General features: G+C 40.9%; 1 protein-coding gene across 34 annotated transcripts in view; it reads left to right on the forward strand.

The window, feature by feature from the left end:
* PHF21A (PHD finger protein 21A) overlaps positions 1–12,452 on the forward strand; it is a 219,553-nt gene that overhangs the window by 52,706 nt on the left and 154,395 nt on the right. For all 34 annotated transcript variants that reach the window (XM_070071253.1, XM_070071251.1, XM_070071184.1 and 31 more), the window contains one exon: positions 1,787–1,852. In XM_070071253.1, coding sequence (XP_069927354.1) covers positions 1,787–1,852 — 66 coding nt within the window. The remainder of the gene's footprint in view (positions 1–1,786; positions 1,853–12,452) is intronic.

Raw genomic sequence — 12,452 nt, forward strand, 5'->3', positions numbered from 1 at the left:
GAGAATTTGGGGGGAAAATTGAGAGTTAATACTTTTCTTGTAGCTCAAATTCCATTTCCAGAAACCCACTTGCTCAAAATCATAGGTGGCTCGGAATTATTATAAGTGGGCCCAAACTATTCTTATTTACTTGTTCTTTATGGTACAGAACAAGTGAATACCAAATGTCACTATGTTTGGGATAAGAATTTTAGATAAGTTGAAATAAGCATTTTAGAAGATTTTATTTTTGAAAGAACTCTTAAAGAGGATTTGAAAGGTAACATATGTAGTAGTCTAGAAAACGTTAACTTCTCTTTAAATTCTCAGGAATTTTTAAGTTAAGCATTTTGTTCTTTATTCCTGACGATAAAGCTTCCTGAAAAGTTATCTCATCTTTGATGATTATGTTTATTATTCAAGCACGGTGTCTTTTTTGCAGCCGTTAGATAGTGAGTCCTAAGTATGCAGTGTATCAGGTACATCTGTATGTATATGGGTTGTTAAACTGACACAGACCGTGTGTGCCTCAGTGTAAAGTGCAGCACATTCTTGGATAGAAGAATGGTGCTGAGGCATTGACTTTGGAAGTGGAAAGTAATATTCCACTTCACAATTTTAAGATTCAGGTAACTCTTGGATTCAGTTAACTATTCAGTTTTAACAATCTGTTGATTCTGAGAGTTGGCATTGATAGCCCCTAGTTAATTAGAAATTTCCTCATTTTTATTTTTTTCTTGATATATTTATAACTTTAAATTGGATTTACGGAACCAAGAGGTAATACATTAGATTAATAGATCCTTTCATATTTAATGTTGTAATCTACATTATTAGCAGCTGTGATGTCATAAACTAGTGATTCTGATATTGTTCGTGATCATGTAACAAAACAGTCTTAACCCAGAGCATCTGAGGGGGCTTCATGGGTGATTCCATTAGAGAAGTCTTGTATCAAACACTCTTAGAAAAAAGTCCAAATAGATAAACATCAAATGCAGGGCGGGGGGATGTGTCATCCCTCCCCGACTGCCCTCAGTACCCCCTGAAGACCACACAGGGTAGATGGAAGTAGTTGTCCCTGAATCAGTCAAGTAAAAATCAGCCTGTCGTTGGAGTGGTGGTCAGTCTGCTGGCGGGCTGTCCTGCAGCATCTGAAACTTTAATTTTTTTCCCACTCAAGTAAATGGCAAGCATGCTCAGTGTATCTCATCTAAAATAGTATCCTTGTTTTGATTCCTAGAATTTTAGAACTGAGCAAATGCCCTGGTCGTCAGTGTGTGAATTTGAATGATGTAATGTTGAGGCAATTGCCATACTGACAGCTTTTCAGATGTAGGCTGAAATAACAAATGTACTTTACCTTGCTAAATAAGGGAGTGGACAAGCAGAGAAAAAGCTCTGTAATGCCGCTGTGCTTGCAGCCATGCCTGCTTCAACCTCTGTTTTCCTGCTTCTGTCTGATCAGTGGAGATTGAGATTTTCTATGAACTGAAACTTTCTATAAAAAATAACAGTACTTTTGTAGAAAAGTACTCTTACAATACAGGTGCCAAAATATAAAAACTTGTAACTTAAAACAGTTGCAAAGAAGCGGTCCCTGTTCTGGTGCTAGGAGCCTGCGATTAGGATCTGTGCGTTAGGTGCTGATACTATGACTGCAGTTTAATTTAAGGCATGACACATTGGATTGGCTAAATGCTTAAGGTTATTTCATCATTGGTGATACAGTAGGCATCGTCTCATTGCTACTATTCTGTTAACAAATGAAATATCTCTCTCACAGATATTTTTTCTTTCCAATCAGAATGCTGACTTAAAGAAACAGCTTCATGAACTCCAAGCCAAAATCACAGCTTTGAGTGAGAAACAGGTAGGGGAAGGGTGGGGGGCATATTTTTAACATTGTGTTCTAAAGATACGTCTGCTTGAGGCTTCTAAGAGAACTGCTATTTTTCCTCATGTGTGAAAATAAGTGTGGGCAGCCAGACTCGTTTTAATTTTGTTTGAGCTCTGTTTATCTATTTTTATTTTTGGTTGAAATCCGTCTCTAGAGTATCCCATGGGTTTATGTTACTGGCAAATATCTAAAAGCAATGTGGCAGGCTGCCGTTAACTGTGTTAATTAAACTCCATGGTTTACCCATAGGGGAAAGAGGTAAGAAACGTTAGTGGGAATGTGTGATGGAGAATCTTGTAGCTGCCGTACGTGCCTTGTTACCTGTCTAAAGGCTTGGGCTGACATTTAACTTATTGTGGAGAGAATAGCTACAAGCAGATTGCTCCACATGTAGGTCTCCCGTTCCAAGAATTGACATACCCTTATGTTAATCTTTATTAGATATTGACCTGCTATTAGCGGAAAAACTTTGGTGGGACATTGTTAGACATATGCTGTGTAGGGCAAGAGAAGAGCATCTTATTTTTGCCCAAGGGCACCTGGAAAGGATTCTTCCAAATGTTTGCATGGTGTCCTCCCCTTCACTGGTTCAGGCAGCTCCTGCCACCAGGTGGAGTGTGACAGCTGATGGAGCTGCAGGTAAATGTCTGGTCATCTGACAGAGCATTTGTTTTCCGCTTCCTTCCCGACAGGGAGAGAGAGTCTGTTTGGGAGTAGGTAAATGAGTGAAGCAAAAGGAAAAAGTGATTTGCACTTGAGAGTTGATGCTGATGACATCCTGTTGAAAAAACGTGGACTAAATAATTCTCAATAACAGATTTTTATGTTGCATTTTAAACTTTTATTTAGTGAAATAGCAGCCACAAGAGCAGTTCCTGGAGATTTCTGATGGTGTTAGTTGTGTTTGCCTTTCGGAAGGGAGAAACGCGCTCTGAGAGCGGTGTGGAACAGGTCTGAGTCGCTGGTGTTTCAGAAGACAGACAGCTGCCTTTACTGCTCTCTCCTCCTCTTGTGCTTGCTTCCCCATCTTGTCTTCTCTGAAGACAGGAAGCGTTTTAGGTTAGGGAATTGCCAAACTAAAATTGGGAGGAGGTGGGACGGCGGGGAACAGTTTGTAAGGAAAACTATAAGCAGAGTTTGTTAGTATGCTTTTGGCTCCGGGTGTGATTCAGTTCTCTAAAGGCAAAGGGAGGTGCATTCGTGCGAGTGTCGTAGCCCAGCCTCAGAGGCTCGTTACCGCTCAGCCCCCTGTAGTCCAGGGTTCGCGTGACAGGATGCCAATGAGTGACTCACTTTTGCTGACAACTTGGCATGTCTCAGCAGGGAGAGAAGGTGGGAACTGAATAGGGAGTACGGGGTCTGTGGGGGGTGCTATCCCAAAGTTAAGACAACCTAAGGCTACCTTTGGGGGAAATGGGGTAACAATATGATATCAACATAAAGATTCAGTTTATTCTATAACTTTTTATTCATATGTGGATATATATTTATATTTTTGGTATTAGGGACAAAACATCTTGTAAGGTGGCAAACTCTTGTCATCGGAACTCAGTTTGGGTTTTAGAAACTGGAATTTAAAACAGTGTCTAACATTTGGAAAACCTGGGGCCTGTGCGGTAAGGAGCACTGCTCAGAACCGGAAGTGCAGTCCTGTATTTTCATGGTTTTTGCTTGACTTACAACAAACTCCTTGAAGGGATGGAGGACAGTCAGCTCAGGTAGGGTGGCACCTGACACTGTGAAGTTGGAAAGCCCAACCTTCCTCAGACTCATATCCGACCTGAAATGTCGCTGCTGCTCCTGCTTACACTATAATTCAAGCTAGTTTTGTTTTAGAATAACTAATGCTTTTTGTTTTTCCTTCTCAAAAAATCCACTTAGTCTCTGTCAAAACATACCAGTTTTCCTTCCAATTTAATAACCCAAATCTGAATTACCTTATTTACATGATTAATAATTTAACATTTTTTGTTGTAAGGAAATTTTAAAATACAGAAAAGTATGAAGAATAATACCATATTTCAGAATTAATAGCTGTTAACCTTGTCATTTGTGTCCATTGTTTTTCTCTGTACATTTTCTATCAATTTTTTCTATAACCGTGTGAAAACTTAATTATGCAAGTAGTAGTTACATACAATCTCTTATTGTGCTTTATTTAAAAAATAAAAACATTGAAGATAGTCACTAATTCTTACAGTTGTTCATTGTTGCTACCTCAGTCTTTGATATTTATTCAGTTTCTTCCTTAAGACTGACTATGCAAATGATGTGCTGCAGTTGGGAAAATGTGGTCTTTAGTGAGCATCCTTCATGGCTAAAACTCAGTGGATTCCTTGAATCCTTAGTCAGAAGGTTTTAGTGCTTTTAAATTGTAACTCATAAGGTGAGCTTTTGGTTTAATATTTGAGACACCTGAATCCCATATTGGAGTGTCTGGATTTGATGTCTGACTCGGCTCCTGCCTCCAGCGCTCTGCTGATGTGGAATGGGGCAGGCAGTGGGTTCTGCCTCCCATGTGAGAAGCCTAGATTGAGTTCACCGGCTTCCCTGGCTTGGGACCCTGGCTGGCATTGGGAGGGTGAGCCAATAGATGGGAGTGTGTATTCTCTTCCTCTCTCTTTCCTCTTCCTCTTTTTTTTTTTTTTTTTTTCAGATTTATTTTATTTATTTGAAAGAGTTACAGCTAGTGAGGTAGAGACCGAAGCCAGGAGCCAGCAGCTTCCTCAGGGTCTCCAATGTGGATGCAGGGGCCCAAGCACTTGGGCCATCTTTCACTACTTTCTCAGGCGCATTAGCAGGGAGCTGGATTGAAAATGGAGCAGCCCATGGGGCCGGCACTGTGACTCACTTGGTTAATCCTCTGTCTGTGGCACTGGCATCCCATATGGGTGCCGGGTTCTAGTCCCGGTTGCTCCTCTTCCAGTCCAGCTCCCTGCTGTGGCTTGGGAAGGCAGTGGAGGATGGCCCAAGTGCTTGGGCCCTGCACCACATGGGAGACCAGGAGGAAGTACCTGGCTCCTGGCTTCGGATTGACGTAGCTCCGGCTGTGGCGGCCATTTGGAGAGTGAACTAACGGAAGGAAGACCTTTCTCTCTCTCTCTCTCTCTCTCACTCACTCACTGTCTATAACTCTACCTATCAAATACAAAAAAAAAAAAAAAGAAAGAAAGAAAGAAAATGGAGCAGTCCAGACTAGAATCAGTGCCTATATGGGATGCCGGCATTGCAGGCGGTAGCTTAACCTATTGTGCTATGCCACAGTGCCAGCCACTCTCTTTGCCTCTTAAAAAATAAAATGGAAGAATGGAGTTAAAAGATTAGTTTATTAAAAAAAAAAGCTCTCAAGGTTTGAGTAGAACACTGCCTGGCAGATTTTGAAGTCAGCTTCATGACCTACAGCGTTTCAGTTGTGGGTGACAGTTTTAACTCAGGAAATTTCCAGATTTGATTGGATAAGTAAATTATGTTATGTAGCCATTAACATCATGGTTTGAAAAATATTTTATCAATGTGGGAATGTGCTTGTGCCAAAGTAACCGAAAAGGCACTGGGGCCAGCCCTGTGGTGCAGCCAGTAAAGCCACCGCCTGTGGCACCAGCATCCCATGTGGGCTCTGATTCAAGTCTCAGCTGCTCCACTTCCGATCCAGCTCTCTGCTATGGCCTGGGAAAGCAGTAGACGATGACCCAAGTGCTTGGGCCCCTGCACCTGTGTGGGAGACATGAAAGAAGCTCCTGGCTTCGGATCAGCTCAGCTCCGGCTGTTGCTGCCACTGGGGAGTGAACCAGCAGATAGAAGACCTCTCTCTCTCTAGCTTTCTCTGTCACTCTGTCTTTCAAATAAATAAATAAAAAATCTTTTTTAAAAATGGGCACAATGTTTAAAAGAATAATAAAGACTTGAATCTATTAAATAAAGAGAAGGCATGTACAGCTTTGTGTGGATTACAATCCCATTTTTTTGTGTAAATATGTATAGAGACAATGTCAGTATAAAATATTGGAAGGTGGTGAGTTTACAGGTGGTTTATTTATTCTTTACTCTTATGTATATTTCCTAAATTCTTCACAATAAATACATTTCCCTTTTAGAATCAGGAATAAGCAATTAAATGTTGTTTAAAACATATTTAGCATCAAGGTTTATCTATTCTGGGATAGTTAGCATTTAAAAGTCTCATGGCATTCTCCTCCTGATACCTGAGCCAGGTCTAGTCAGAGACTCCAGCAGTTTAAACACTAGCACTGCTGAGGAGTGGAAGCCAGGATTACTTTAGCAGGGTTCATTCTCATTCTGTACCCCCACCCCTGTCTTATTTTTAACAGGCATCTGTGGTCTTTTTCTTGTCAGAAATGATAGTGTGATATTGGAGCCAAAACACTTAGCTGATTTAGGGTTCTGCTTTAATTCTAGTTCCTTGTCGAGGCCCTCTTAGCGTCCAAGGTTGATTGCTTGTCCCTGTTGCGATTCAGGCTGAATGTTGTCATAGTGCATCTTTGACTTCACCCATCTGAACGGTGTGCCTCCTCTTCTTGGTGCGCCCCTGGTCAGCCTCCACGTCACAGCTTAACCTGGTGCTCCTCAGAGGAGCTGTCCCTGAAGCCCCTCCCCTGGCTGAAATGGACATTTCCTCTGTACTCTCTCACCGAACCCTTCATTTTTCCTTCATAGCTACACCATTTAGCTATATTCGTCTGCAAGTAACCGAAAACTTGAAATAAAAATGAGTTTAACTGAGGTAAAATTTTATTTCTATCTCCACTAAAAGCTCTGTAGGTGGACTGGGACTGGTGAGAGTGGCTCCACATTGTCAGGCAACCCAGGCTCTCCTGTTTGGTTGCTCTGTGAGTCTCAGCGTGAAGTTTCCGTATCACAATCAGAATAGCTGCTCCGTCGGGTAAGAAGGGGGAAGCTTCAGAGAGCAGGCCCTTTATTTTTAAAGATGTTTACCAGCAGCTGCATGTACTACTGCATCGGCCTGAGCTTCAGTCACATGATCCCAGCTAGGGGCATGGAAGCCTGGTGGCCGCGGCCAGGCAACATTCAGGGCTGTCCCTGAGAAGCAGCAGGAGATAGTGCTGCGGGTAACGAGTGCGTCACAGCTTATGCATTTGTCCGTATGATTACCGTTTAGAAAATATTTACCTTCCTCATTAGATTGTTCGGTAATCACTCCTCGGCCTTTGGGCTAAGAGCAAGTGTAGATCGTTAGTCAAGAAGGCAGGGAGCATGTTTGTTTTGTTTATTTCTCTATTCTTAGTAAATACAAGGGTATTTCAGAAAGTTTGTGGAAACTGATTATAAGCTACATATGTTTATTGTGGTGAAAAAAATTGAAATCCATGCGTAGTTTTTTTTTTAATTATCTGTGTTTCCATGAAATTTTTGAAGATCCTTGTATTGACTATCATAATTTAACATATAATAGTATTTAGTACAGAAGTAGTTATATTTCTGAAATGAATAATTTTATCCACCTGATCTTTTTCTCTGCTTGTAGATAATTAAAAAAAAAAGATTGATTCTTTCTTTGAAAGGCAGAGTAGCATAGAGGAGATCTTCAATCTAGTGATTCACTCCCCAAATGGCCACAACACCCAGGGCTGGGCTTGGTGGAAGCCGGGAGCCAGAAACTCCGTCTGGGTCTCCCAAGTATTTAATACCATTTTCTGTAGCCTTCCCAGGCACATTAGCAGGAAGCTGGGTTAGAAGTGGAGCATCTGGGATTCACACTGGTGCTCCTATATGAGATGCCAAGCACTGCAAGAAGTGGCTTAACTTGCAACACAGTGCTGACCCCGTAATTCTTTTTTGAAAAGATCATTATATCTTGCTTTTTCAGACTTAACATATTATGAACATCTCCCTATATTTTTGAGTATCCCTTGAGAATCTGATTTTTAAAAGCTTCAAATATTTTATTGTCTGGCTATATCATAATTTTTTAAAAGATTTTATTTATTTATTTGAATGGTGAAGTTACAGACAGTGAGAGGGAGAGGCAGAGAGGTCTTCCATTCGCTGGTTCACTCCCCAAATGGCCGCAACGGCTGGAGCTGGGCCGCTCCAAATCCAGGAGCCAGAAGCTTCATCCGGGTCTCCCATGTAGGTGTAGGGGCCCAAACACTTGGGCCGTCTTCCACTGCTTTCCCAGGCCATAGCAGAGAGCTGGATTGGAAGAGGAACTTCTGGGACTAGAATCAGTATCCATATGGGATGCCGGTGCTGCAGGTGGAAGATTAACCTACTGTGCCACAGTGCCAGCCCCTTTATCATAATTTTTAAAAAACTATTCAGTTGTTTGATGATAGAGTGTTTCCAGTTTTTTGTTATTATTAGTAGTGCAGTGATGAATGCCCTTCTAGGTGAATCTGTGCTTCTTTCTGATTGCCTTAGGATAAATCCTAGGTGTGAAATTACTAGGTATATTGGCCAGCTATTGCCATAACTGTTCTGCATTATTATAAACCAGTGTTTTACTGAGTGGCTTACAAAGTCAGTGTTTATTTTCACACTGGATCCTTAAGTCCCTTGAGTTTTCCCTATCTAGGCTGGATTTGGTGGGGGCACCTCTGTTTGTTTGGGTTGTCTGAGCTTTCCTCTGGGCCACAGAGTTGGTTAGATGTGTTCTGAATGTGTTCGTTCTAAGGCCTAGTATGAAGAAACAGCAGCTACCTGGGACGTGCTCATTTATTTCATGGTTTATCATCAGAGCACAAGAAGTAGACTGACTTACCAAAATACTTTAATTCTGCCGGCATCAGGTCTGTTAACATCTCATTAGCTGAAACAAGTCACATGGCCAGGACTTGCAGAGTTACCTGACAAAAAATGTGGATGTGTGATTCTAAAACAGAGGCTATGAAGAATTGAAAATACTATTAGATCTACCATATCTGATCAAAGGGTATTTAAAAAGTGTTTACTGTATTTAAATAAAAACCAATCTTTTACTACGTATTTCAATTCACCTTCAGAAAATACTGTATCAGATTAATAGCATTTATGAGAGACCTAATTTTCCTCTGGAGTTACTGTGGGTCGGGGGTGGGGGGCCACTTTGCTGATTTGGAAGGTGGATTAATATATTTTTGACGCTTTTATCTGGAGGTATATTTTTCATAGAACTTGTCATTTGTCCATGGTACTAGTATTCCTAATAGTTTATAGAACTCCCTTTTTTCTTTCACCTCTTCTCCTATTTTTCTTACTCTTTTTTAGAGAGCTGCCCCCCCCCACTTTTAAAGATTTATTTATTTGAAAGTCAGAGTTACACAGAGAGAGAAGAAGCAGAGAGAGAGAGAGAGGTCTTCCATCAGCTGGTTCACTCCCCAGGTTGCCACAACGGCCGGAGCTGTGCCCATCCGAAAACAGGAGCAAGGAGCTTCTTCCAGGTCTCCCACTTGGGTGCAGGGCCCCAAGGACTCGGGCCATTGTCTACTGCTTTCCCAGCCACAGCAGAGAGCTGGATTGGAAGTGGAGCAGCCAGGACTCGAACCGAGGCCCATATGGGATGCCAGCACTGTAGGCAGCAGCTTTACCCACTATGCCACAATGCCAGCCCCTGGGCACCTTATTAGTCTTTGATCTTTCCTACAAGTTTGCCTCTCAGATTCTATGTTTGAAAAATAGTGTTTATTCCTGACAGATTGCTTTAACCTAATGGTAGATGAAATAGTTCCCTGGGTTTAATAAATAGTTGCCATTTATGAGACAGTTCTGTTTTAAATTTGAATGTATTTCAGTACACTAAATCTGAAGTTTCTGTCCCTGCCACAACGAGTTGTTTCTGATACATAGAACAATGTCATCTAAACTAAGTAGATGACTTCAGCAGTGGACTGAAAGGGACAAGGGCACCTGGAGTGTGATTCTGTTTCTGTAACACATTTGTTGATAGATTTTAGTTCTTAAATAATTTAATATGCGTGCTTCCTTACTTACTGAATAGATAATGCCTCTGGGAGTTAATGGACATGGATCTATTGAGTGCGTTGAATTTTTTTTGGCGGTGAGTTCTACTTAATGTTGGCTTTCGTCATAATGGTTAATTTCATCTCATATGTAACACCTTCATTTTAACATGCACAGCAATCTTTTCTAAGGAACTTGGAACATTTCACATAGTATTCAGTCACGAGTGCATCATTGTAATCACTATCAGATTCGAGACAAGAGTCTTAGATCACTACTCTGTCCAGTTTTATTTAGTAAATTACTCTGTGGACCTTTGTATATCAACTATTTTTTGAAATAGGACATTAGGCAAAATAATTACATTGCCTTTAGGCCTCATTGCCTTGGAGTTGAGTAAGTAAATTAGAACATGTAGTCATAATAGTACCTACTAACCTGATACATGTGTATCTCCAGTCTCTGAAACCAGTAACCACAGAATGTTACCCACCCACATTCACAACCAAACTAGTGATAGGCACATTATTTTTGGATTCAGAATTAGTTTTTTAGATATTCTGATTATAATGGAAACATACTTCACCTTTATTCAAAGCTTAGGAGTTCCCTAAGATTTAGTATAGTCTCTCCTTAGTAATATTTATGTGAAACCATGGTTCAGTTGTTTGTTGAGTTTACTGCCACTTGTGTACGAAGTGCACAACTTCTCCTTTGCATCAAAGTACAAGAAATATTTCAAATTTTTTTCTGGTGAAGTCCTGTTATCTTACATTCAGCCAAGGTGATATGAAGAAGGGGCTCAGCAATACTAACCATGAATACGAATATGGAAGTTCTGAAGATTGAGAAGTTGTATGTGTGTGATGTGACTGTGCTTCTCACTGCTGCATTATCTCTTTGTCTTTTTTACCATGGATATGAGTGTTAACCAGTAGCTGTACCTAACTGGTCAACTATTTGATTATCTCTTTAAGAATGAGAAACTCTCATAGAATGGCAAACACCCTAAACAGCACTCTGACCTCAGAATCAGCCCTTAAGGCATTCGGATCTGGCTTAAAAGCCCATGAGAGCATTTCAGGCATGGAAAGCCAAGACGCTGTGGCAAAAAGTGATCTACATGAAGGATCTCTGTGAGTGAGACCCCAGTGGAAAGAAGGGGCCATCAAAGAAGAATGTACTTTTCTCTGAAGGGAAGAGAGAACTTTCACTTTGCTTATGGCCCTGTCTAAATACTGACAGTTTGTGGACTCAGGAGGCTTGCATTGTCTTGGCAGCTCATGACAAGAGCCTTGGGTGATCACTGACATCATAAATCAGAGTGTCAGTTGTTAAATCAATAACAGGAGTTACTGTGCACTTACTCCCCATGTAGACCTCTATTCTTAATGAGTTGTACTATGAGAATTAATGGTAAAACTTGTTTTCAAACAGTACTTTATACTTTGTGTGTCTGTTTGGGTACAAATTGTAGAAATCTTTAGAGTTGGTCTTCTGTATTTAAAGTTAATTAAAAATGAGTCTTAATGAAGAATGGTATGAGAGAGGGAGTAGGAGGTAGGACGGGAGTGTGGGTGGGAGGACGAGTATGGGGAGAAGAAATGCTATATTCCTAAAGTTGTACCTGTGAAATTTGTATTCATTAAATAAAATCTTATAAAACAACATAAAAAGAATGAGAAGCTTGGTGATGCAGCTCGTCCTTTAGGTAGTGTTGTGCCATGCTGCTTTTCTGTGGGGCATTTCCCCTGACTGTGGTGGAGGAGATCAGGCAGGTTGACTTGGAGCAGATGCAGCTGTCTGTCTGCTGAATAACATACATTTCACCTTAATTATTTGGGGGGGGGGGTGCTAGCTAATGGAATGCCTTTTAAAATTCAGCTTGAAACGCTTCACCTTTATTATCTGGCATTAGATTCGCTGACATGGGGCTGTTGGAACCACTGAATTTTCTGTCTTCTCTCATCACTTGCTTACATGGAAGTAGTTGCTTGAAGCTGTAAAATCAGGTCAAGACCCAAGTTTGTGAATTTCTTTTCAAGACCCATGGCATTGGTCTTGTTCTTTGCATAGAAAAATTTATATCTGTATTTCAAAACATTAAGGACTATTTAGAGAATGTTAATCTGATTTTTTGCTGATAGTTTGTGTGTATAACAGATGCTTTTCAGGAGCCAGTATAATTCCAACTCTGCTTCTCCACTGTGTCAGTGACTTAATTTGTACCTTTTTTTTTTTTTAAGTTTTATTTGTTTATTTAAAAGTCAGAGTTATAGAGAGAGACAGAGACAGAGAGCAATCTTCCATCTGCTGGTTCACTCCCCAAATGGCCACAATAGCTGGGGCTGTGCCAGGCCAAACCAGGAGCCAGGAGCTCCATCCAGGTCTCCCATGTGGGTTCAGGGGCCTAAGCACTTGGGCCATCTTCTGCTGTTTGTCCCAGGCACATCAGCAGGGAACTAGATCAGAAATGGAGCGGCTGGGACACAAACTGTTGCCCATATGGGATGCCAGTGGTACAGGTAGTGGCTTTACTTGCTATGCTATAACACCAGCCTCAAGTTGTACTTTTAAATAATGTGTTCCCCCAGTTTATTCCCTTTTCTCTAGAATCTGTAGGGTTTTTTTTTTCTTTCAAACTTCTTTATTATTC

The sequence above is a fragment of the Oryctolagus cuniculus genome, chromosome 1 (genome assembly GCF_964237555.1).
Source record: "Oryctolagus cuniculus chromosome 1, mOryCun1.1, whole genome shotgun sequence".
Taxonomy (NCBI): Eukaryota; Metazoa; Chordata; class Mammalia; order Lagomorpha; family Leporidae; genus Oryctolagus; species Oryctolagus cuniculus.